The sequence below is a fragment of the Phyllopteryx taeniolatus genome, chromosome 16 (genome assembly GCF_024500385.1).
Source record: "Phyllopteryx taeniolatus isolate TA_2022b chromosome 16, UOR_Ptae_1.2, whole genome shotgun sequence".
NCBI lineage: Eukaryota > Metazoa > Chordata > Actinopteri > Syngnathiformes > Syngnathidae > Phyllopteryx > Phyllopteryx taeniolatus.
Window position 1 is genome coordinate 5,543,944 of NC_084517.1, and position 10,181 is coordinate 5,554,124.

A 10,181-nucleotide genomic window follows, 5' to 3' on the forward strand; every position below is an offset into this window, starting at 1 on the left:
TGCTACCTCGACTCCTCGGGTTGAATTCGTTCCACGACCGAAGCTCGTAACTTGATTTACTTGCATATCGAATCAATTTGACCCGCTGAAATGAAACACATTTTTTTTTGGGGGGGGGGGGGGGGGGGGTTACATGTTTTTCTGTAGAAGTAAGCTGCTTTTACAAAGTGTAATTATTACTGTGTGTACTGGAATGTTCGCCTAATGGATGTTTGCCGTCACATCGGCTGCGTGTGAGCGTGAGTTGTGGCCCAAAGCAGCTCCTTGCGAGAGTTTTCATTTTGTATCGGCAATTCTCACATTTTGTGAATTTTCCCCATTTGCGTCTTTTCGCAACTTGGACGTCTGGGTAAGCAAATGAAGCGCACCTTGGCTGTTCATTCTTATTTTTGCTTTGACTTGCGAGCGGAAATGTACGACATCACACACTGACTTCACAACAAACGGACGTTTCCGGCAGCTAGTCGGCAATTCTTCAATTAAGGATTACACGTTATTTAAAACAACCGCACGACTTTGCGCTCCACTAGCCTAATGCTAAGCCATAACGGGAAACACCATTCACATGCTAACAGAACTAGCATTGTTTTTGTGGTGTTCTAACCTTTTAAGCAAGGGCTATTTTGAACACAGGCAGTGACGCAACACACATAGACAAACAACATCACAACACTCACGGGGATATATTCTTTATCCTCTGAGAAGACCGACTGTTATTGTGGCTTACCGAGTCACTCGGTTGTGAAGCTCTTCTTTGTTTTTCTCTGCATGAATGTGTTACACTGCCCCCCGGTGGCCAAGTCGCGCACACCAGAAGGAACTGCAATGAATTCATCACGATGCCAGCACGTTCCGCCGAAGTTCTGCATCTCAACGCGAGACGGATGCGCTGCACTTGCACGAGGGAAGTCTGGAAAGGAGGAGAGCCCGGGATCTCCTCCTCCTCCTCCTCCTCCTCCTCCTCTTCCTCCTCCCGTGCAGACAACAAGCGCGCATTGACGGTGACGTCACGCGCGCCTCCCAGCAGCATAAAAACGGGGCCGGCGACGAGCCGGCGAGGAGGCGTCCGCTCGCCCCCGGAGTGCAGCCCGTTCCTCTCTCGCGCGTAATTACGCAGCCCGCACGACATGGATCCGAACGTGGCGGCGTGCGTGTGCGCGCTGCTGCTGGCGTCCGTCGGGCTGCTGGCGCAGCGGGCCGGCTGCCAGCACTACTACCTCCTGCGGCCCATCCCCAGCGACACCCTGCCTCTCGTGGACTTAAGGGAGGACCCGGACCCCGCGCTGGACCCCCGGGAGCGGGACCTGAACGAGACGGAGCTGCGCGGCCTGCTGGGGGACTTCGACGGCCGCTTTCTGGCTCTGTCGCCGACGCCGACGCCGACGCCGCCGCCGAGCGGCGACGACGACGAGCCGCGCGAGGACGCCGAGCCGCTGCAGAAGTCCGGCGGCGCGGTGCTCAAGGAGATCCGAGCGCTGGACTCGGACGTGCAGCTGCAGGGGAGGAGACACATCAAGCCCATCAGCAAGAAGCTGAAACGGCGCTTGCAGCAGTGGCTGCGGGCGTACTCCTTCTGCCCGGTCCGGTACTCCTGGAGCGACCTGGGCGCGCGCTTCTGGCCGCGGTACGTGCGCGCCGGCAGCTGCCCGGCCGAGCGCTCCTGCTCGCTCCCGGAGGGCATGCTGTGCCAACCCGCCGCGTCCGCGCACCTCACCGTGCTCAGGTGGAGGTGCGCGCACCGGAAGGCGGGACTCAAGTGCGCGTGGATCCCCGTGCGCTACCCCGTCATCACGGACTGCAAATGCGCGTGCGCCACATAAGCGCAAAAGCTCCATTTTCGCCACGCGCACGCGCACACCACACAAAACTAATTTGCTTGAAACGGTTGAGTGCTACTTCTCGACACACCTGCGATACCAGCTCGACCAATCAGAAGAGCGCACGAGGAAAGAATACAAAATGCCCCGCAAAAAATTCATCAATAAATGCATTCAATCCAATGTCCCCCAAAACCTAAACTGTTTAAAAAAAAAGCCACTTTTATTCCTGTTTTTGCCATTGTTATGCTTTTTCTTTTAAACCACCAAGTGACATCTCAACCATTTGTTAAAGGCTCATATTTAAAAAAAAAAAAATGCAAGAGTCACATTTCAATACATACCATTGAATCCTTGTTATCAAATAAACTTTGTTTTATCGCTTTCAAATAATTGACTTGGAATTTTTTTTTTTTTTTTTTTTTTGAGAGACACTCAAAAAAAAGAAAAAAAGAAAAAAAAAGTCCAGCATCACAATTCTTGAAACTGGACTAAGCGGTCTTAACCAATGGAATAATAATATAATAGTGATGAAGTCCACCTGACATATGAACAAAATAAGCTCCCTGGTGTCCAACGTCTGGCCCAGGAGCCAATTGCAGTCCACTGCATGTTTGCTTGTTGGCCCGCCACATAGAAACGTTCTTATGCTCAAAATGAAACCCAGCCTGCATCAAAAGCTTACAAGGGCAAAGTTCAAATGTTTCATGATCAAACACTTTTGAAATTGTAACAAAGGTTGAATGTTTCAAGATATCAGACTTTATTTAAAAAAAAAAAAAAAAAAAGTATGATTATTAAAAAGAGGTTTATCACATGATTTTTTTTTTATTTGTATTTAAAATTGTAAATAAATGTGTATGTTACAAGATATCACACTATTTTGTATTTTAAGAAATTCAGTTGAAGATATCACGCAAAAGAGGATAACACCATTTTTTTTGTTGTTTTTTTTTTTTTTCCTTTAAGTGCTTCGCATATGTCAATTTCGAGCATAGTCAATCGTTTGTTTGCTACCCACAAGGTGAAGCGGGCCCCCTCCCCACCCACCATTGTGGCTGATTTCTATCCTGTAAATTAAGGACAATTTTTGTACTATTTATTCTTTATATTCTTGCAATAAAGCGACACTGACGTGATTGAAAACGCACTTGCTCTCCTTCTTTCAATGAATTCAATGCCGAGTTGTAGTACTGCGTCGTGCCACAACATGGCTGGCAGCACTGAGCTCGACTGGAAGACATGCAGCGGAACGAAGGAGCAAGAAGAAAGGCGAGAGAAGGCTGAGATTCCAGTTCCCATGGAAACCGTGTGAAAAGGACTGTGCGCAGACACGTTACTGTCCTGCTTTGCTGAGTTCTGCATGAAAGGCAATCGCAGATCGATCCCGGTTTTACTCGCGCTTCAATTTTTCCGGAACGTTGTGTGAAAGTGCTTTCAAAACGCTGATCAATTCCAGCCTCCACTGTTACATCAATTTTGCAGAAATTCTAGATTGCATGCGAAAAGGTGTGTGAAACGGGCTGTGCGAAGGTATGCACAAGGACACGGCGATTCCCCACTTTGCCGAGTTCTGTGTGAAAGGTGCAGGCTGATAAATCCCGGTTCAGAAACTGTGAAAGCACTTTCACAGACACGGTAATATCGCGCTTCGCTGGGTTCTGTGTGAAAGGCAAAGGTCGATAAGGTCACACATGGAGAAGGCCTCGACAGATTTGCCCGTTTTTGCCGCAACCCTGCACGAAAGGAGCTCGCGTTTCAGTGGAAAAGCTTTAGCACTCTCATAAATTGGACTACAAAACAAGCCCAACCGAAACCCGAACTTGGAACCTGATCCTCGGCTTCAAATCCTCATTTGAAACCCTCAGACGACCTTCAGACAAGTTTTGTCTGCATTATTCGGGCGATCTGCTTTTATCATCTCGAAAGCGGTGCCAAAGCTAACGAGGAGTTAGCCGCCTTTGATCTGGAAAACATCTCAACTTATTAGACGTTGATCTGCTTTCGGCACCGCCGTCTCGCTCGAGCAGCTGCGAGCGCGAGGGAGCAGAGTGGCGCTGAGATAAAAGCAAGCGAAAGGAGATGCGGAAATTGACGGACGGCTTGTAGTCTTAAGTCTATAGGTTTCTAGATTTCTTTTGTTCGGACATATCGTTTTTTTTTTTTCCGGTTAAGAGGAAATCTCTTTCCTTGCCGACAGTTTCGACTGTCGCACTTTCTCTGTGCCCTGCGATGGGCTGGCGACCGGTTCAGGGTGTGCCCCGCCTCCCGCGGGACAGAAAACGGATGGACGGATGGATGTTTTTTTTTTAATAATATTGATATCCGTATCAGTGATATCAGCCCTTTGTTTAAAAAAAAAAACTTTATTGAAAAAGGACATTTGTGATAGCGTTCATCGCTAACTTATGGAAAACATTGGCGTTTGCTTTCTGTTCCTTGAAAAGTTGTCTCGTTTCATAGGCGCGTTGGGGGCCGCAGTCTGGCGCTCCGCCGGCCTGCGGCGCTCTCCCACGCGCCGCCTAATTGCAGTGTTTTCAAACATCGTCTGCGTTCAAACGTTCACGGCTGATCTTTGGACATTTTTGTCTGCTGTAAATTCAATTTGATGAGTCGGCTTGGCGGGTTTCGATGGCGGGCGATCCTACCTTTTGATGTGCAAGAGCTCGTTAATCGGAAACCTCGGCCGGTATGCGAGGTCAGAGCCCGCTTTGATGTCGCCTCTGCCGAGTGTGCGCCCGACCGACGTTTGGGAAAGATCAGGAAGCGTGGCAACCTTTTCACGCCTCGCGGCCGCGAGGTTGTGAGGTCGCCGCCGTCCGAGGGGCCCCCCTGGCTACGGCACAACTGGACACATTTATTTGTCAACTGGAATTCAAACGTTTACCACCGACGACATACTATATATAGTCTTCAACGTGTGTTTTTCAACGGGTAGGCGTGGAGGAGGGTTTGAACCTGGGACCTCGGAACCGTGAGGCAAATGTGCAAACTGGTCGCGCACCGTTGCCGTATTATGAAGCGCGAAACACGACAACGGAGACCTCAGACAGTTGAGCAACTGAATTGCATCAAGCAAGAACAAAGCTACAAGAATTTGTGTCCTCGGTTTCCGAGCGCTTATTAAGTGCCGTTAAGAGGAAAGGTGATTTAACGCAGCGGTAAACATACCGTCCCAGCATTTTGGGAACGTGTTGCAGGTGTCAAATTCAAAACCAATGAAATTCAAATTGTGTGGTAAAACAGTGGTATCAACCTGTAAACCTAATCTGAACGGTGTTAATTCCAACATGGCGCCTACCTCGCCCGTGTGTATGTTTTGTGTTGTGTTTTGTCACGAAAACACACAAAGTCTTCCACGTGTTGTTAAGCGGAGACGAAATGCTAATTGTTATTAGCATAGCTTCAGTTTAATGCTATATGCTTCAGAAAGGGCCGATCTCATTGACGACCTGACGGCGACTCAAGTCTCCACCGGTTGCGGAGACGTCTCCCGGAGACTAGCCGGGTCGCCGAGGAGTTGCGTTAAATTCATTTTTTTTTCCAGAGACCTTTCGGTGACCTTTTCCAGTCTCCATTCCGGGTGAATTGGCATCGCCGCCGCCATTTTATCTGCATTTCCACCAGTACAGTGAAGCCCCGTTTATCGGGCGTTACGCACACATTACACACACACCCGCAGCATCGGGTAGTAACTAATTACATATTTCAATTACAAAATGTATGTTATTGTAATCTATTACATTACTGGCGGAAAATATGTCATTAAATTACAGTTGCTTTTGGAAATTTCCCCAATTACAATTGTGGTTACATTTGAACTACAGCGACAAAAGCTCTGATTTTTTATTTTATTTTTTTTTAATATCGCATCCTCCTTCTAAATCTGATGCTTGTGATTGGCGCAATCTATTAGCGTGTCTGAGGTTTTGAAAAGGTTAAACTCGGAGTTACACTTTTGAACACATTCTGAACATTTTCATCTTTATAGTTTTGGACTTTTTTTTCAATGCAACTTATCACTTATCCGGGTTGTCATATGAAGCGCTATTGTCTAAATTGTGTACATTTGTCATTAGGTCAACATGCTATCATGTTTTCCACATGCTGTACGCACAATACAACAAACAAATGTTTTAATGTATTTACATTTCATCATTTTTGTGTTAGCAGTTTATTATTTGTGTCAAGAGCAAATATGCGGTTAAGTGCATAATAAGGATCTGTTTTAATCATTTTTTTTGAGAGGAAATATCCAAGGGTCCTTTGAGTCATTCATTCAAAATGAAGAAAAGTCATCAAAAGTGTAATCCAATTGAATTATCTATATGACTTTTAATTGAAATGAAGAAAATTGAAGGGTGACTTGTCATTGTCTTACTAGTGAGGAAAAAGAGCATACTAGTACATGGACCTTAAGCTGAAAAATGTAAGGATCTGGAATAAACGATTAAATGGGTTGCCGGTCAGACACTTGGACTCCGTGGTGGTGACGGATGTTGAGCAAGGTAAGACGGATGGCGCGCTTTGTTGTTCCAGAGCGGGACGAGCTCCTCAAATCAACACAACTTTGTTGATTTAGAATCCAGCGAGGGCGGCTCGGGTTTCCAAACATCTCCTTTGAAATGGAAGAGCGGCCGGCCCGGACGCCTCGGTCCAGACTAAGGTCCGGGGTCCCCGGGCAGTCCAAACAAGCGCACTTCAAGTCAAAGCGCAGACGATGCAATGCAAATGTTTGGATTCTTTGATTGCAGATGGATAAATAACACAAGAGTACATTTGAATGCATTGTACAATCCCATTTTTTAATATGGCTTAGCCTCCAATTTGTTCACATTGACAATATGGAACCCCCCCCCCCCACCTAGGAAAGAGTATAAAGAAAAATGATCTGTTGACATCATAAAACCTACAGCGTACATGCACTTTAATGTGATTTTCTACGTGTATTTTCAATTATTGAATGAAACATTTTTGGAACTGTTCATGCAATTAATTTTAAACGTGTATTTCATTTCTTTTCCAGATGTGTTGACATTTTTTTTATTTAATAACATTTTCATTAACTGTACAGGTATTTTTTATTTTATTGAATTTCCGACAAATGTGTATTGAATTCAATAACTGTGTATTCAATTGCTTTGATGAAACCTTGCATTAACTCTACAGACATTTTTTATTAAATTAACTTTTTAAATGTGTTTAATTTAATCACTTTTCAATTAATTTAATCAAACTATATAACTGTACAGGGGGAAAATTTTTTTTTTTTTTATTTGTATTTAATTCAATAATTATCATAATAATCATAATACAGGCAATGTTTCAAACATAATTCAATTCAAGCCCTAATTTGTATTTAATGTAATTATCACATCAACATATTTTGAACCTTATTGTTTTTGACTTGATTTTAAAAAAGCAAATCATGTCCTGCGTGTCTGTGCACGTGTGTTAGTTATTGGAGTGCAGGTGCCACTGTTGCCATTGTTTACACACTTTGTCGCCTGTGTGTTTACACCGAGGTATTTTTGGACAATGAGCCGCTGCGTTTCTATAAACGATGGCAGAATGTCACTTTGGTTTTTGTCAGTCATTTTGAATTTGATGCCAGCAACAAATTCCCAATAAGCTGAGACATCACTTTTCCTTTTAACAACACTCACTAAACGTTTGGGAACTGAGGACACTAATTGTAGGTGAAATTATTACCCATTCTTGCTTAATGTACAACTTGAGTTGCTCAACAGTCCCGGGGTCTTTGTTGTTGTATTTTGCGCTTCATAATGCGCCACACATTTTTAACGGGAGACGGGTCTGGACTGCGGGCAGGCCAGTCTAGTACCCGCACTCTTTTACGACGAAGCCACGCTGTTGTAACACGTGCAGAATGTGGTTTGGCATTGTCTTGCTGAAATAAGCAGGTGCGTCCCTGATTAAGATGTCGCTTGGATGGCAGCATATGTTTCTCCAAAACCTGTATCTACCTTTCAGCATGAATGGTGCCTTCACAGATGTGCAAGTTACCCATGCCATGCCATGAACCGCACCCATCCTTGCTTATGAGCCTTTCAGATCTCCTGCTTTTTTTCTACCCAAACATGACACTCACCTGTTACCATTTAACCTGTTCACCTGCGTAATGTTCCAGGTGTTTTTTGAGCATTCCTCAACTTTCCCAGTCTTTTGTTGTCCCTGTCCCAGCTTTTTTTTTTTTTTTTTTTTTTTTTTTTAAATGTGAAGAAAGTGTGTCATGAGAAAAAATAACGCAGTTTATGCAGTGAATGACCAACGCCACATTAAATTATTTGTATTTTTTTTTTTAAAGAGCCACTGACGTTCAACTCCGGCTATGCAACGAGTCAGCTTTGCTCACAACGCGTTTCACTGTTCTGCTCGATGTGGCTTTTGACAACAAGCTCAGTTTCTCTGCTTTTTGTTCAGAAACCGGCGTTTTTGGTGAAACCAACGTACGTTCTATTGCTGATTACTTACTAAATAATAGAGAAAGCTAGAAACAAACTTTTTGGTGGTGAAAAGAAGACGGTTTACTCCTTCTTCTGGTATTTTGAGTGTTTATCTTGTCACAGAACACAATATGGTGTTGGTCTTGATTGAAAGTTTTTCTTTCCAAGATGAGGGTTTCTAATCTTGAAAAGAATAATGTCAATATTGTGATATTAAGAAACTCATACTTCTGAGAAGTTAATGTCAAGCATACAACTTTATGCTTATATTCCAATAATTCATTTTACATTCTGTTAAAAACCTTTATTATTTAAAAAAAATAATAATATACTATCAAAAAAATATGCCTTTTGTTCTAAAGAACATTTTTTTAGATCAAAAATATAGAAGACGTGGCAACGCGGCGGCCGAATGGTTAGCACGTCAGTTCTGAGGACCTGGGTTCAAATTGGGCCTCCATTATTTGGAGTTTGCATGTTCTCCCCGTGCCTGGCTGGGTTTTCTCCGGGCACGCCGGTTTCCTCCCACGTCCCCCCAAAAGAAATGCAAGGTAGGTTGGTTGAATTTGTCTGGCGACCAGTTCAGGGCCTAGTGAGAAAACAAGCAGAATGGAAAATGGATGGATTGATGGACGTAACAGATATAACGTATTTGCTTTCAAGTCAAACGGCGTCACCTAGTGGCGCGGATACTCCCTCACAAGCCTAAAGATCGTCTGGTGTGGATGATGGCAATAGAAGTCACAGCCGTCAACCTGCAGGGCGCCGGTGGAAATGCAGCCACTGTGGGTCGAAGTCGAAGTCGAAGTCGCAGAGGAAGAGGTGGAAAGCCGGTTCTTTGGCGGAAAGAGAAGAGGAAAGCGCAGTACTCTGTCATCGGCTTTCTGTAGATCTACAAAGACACAATGTCGCTCCTTCTGACCTTCTCTGTACTTCTCCATCAACATCCTCAAGGCAAATAATGCATCTGTGGTACTCTTTCTAGGCATGAAACCATACTCACTTCTGTCCTGAGTCTAGCCTCCACTACACTTTGCCATAACTTCATTGTGTGGCTCATCAACTTTATTCCTCCATAGTTCCCCCAGTTTTTAAAAATGGGCACCAGCACACTTTGCCTCCATTCCTCAGGTATCTTCTCACCCGCTAGAATTCTGTTGAACAAGCTGGTCAAAAAGTCCACAGCCACCTCTCCTAGATGCTTCCAGACCTCCACAGGAATGTCACCTTTCCATTTGTCATCCTCTTTAGTGCCTTTCTAACTTCCCCCTTACTAATCATTGCCACTTCCTGGTCCTCCACACTTGCCTCTTCTTCTTCTTCTCTTCCTTCTCTCTCATTTTCCTCGTTCATCAACTCCTCAAAGTATTCTTTCCATCTATCCAGCACACTACTGGCACCAGTCAACACGTTTGCATCTCTATCCTTAACCACCCTAACCTGCTGCACATCCAAGAATCCGATTATTGCAGTCACTTTAGCATCTTGGTCTATTGGGGGATTTAAAAGGTATAGATCTTCCAAATAAACATGCTCATGTCATTTTGGCAATCGCTAAATTGTTAAACTTTTTATAATTTAAAAACAACAACAACAATGTGAAGCATCTTGAAAGAAAGTAAGCAATGTGTTTTCTGATAATGCCACTTGCACAAGAATAATTCAAGAAGCTTTTTGTTATGTTGGTAGATGAGATTAAGAATAAAAAATAGTTATCATTTGTGTATAAAATGTCAACTATAATTCATACTCATTTTGCAATGTTTTTAGCATTAATGTAATTAAAACTTGTTAATAGCGTTTGAAATTGTTAAATGCAAATGTATTTTTTTTTTTTTTTTACTTCGCTATATAAAAAGACAAAATGCGGATCGTGAGGAAATATTTATTTGTGTTG

At 43.9% G+C, this 10,181-nt stretch overlaps 1 protein-coding gene across 1 annotated transcript; it reads left to right on the forward strand.

Moving 5' to 3' along the window:
- The first annotated feature begins 342 nt into the window (after window positions 1–342).
- On the forward strand, window positions 343–2,285 carry nog1 (noggin 1). Its single transcript, XM_061749076.1, has one exon. The coding sequence runs from the start codon at window positions 1,128–1,130 to the stop codon at window positions 1,818–1,820; it is 693 nt and encodes a 230-aa protein (XP_061605060.1). The 5' UTR covers window positions 343–1,127; the 3' UTR covers window positions 1,821–2,285.
- The last annotated feature ends 7,896 nt before the right edge of the window (window positions 2,286–10,181 follow it).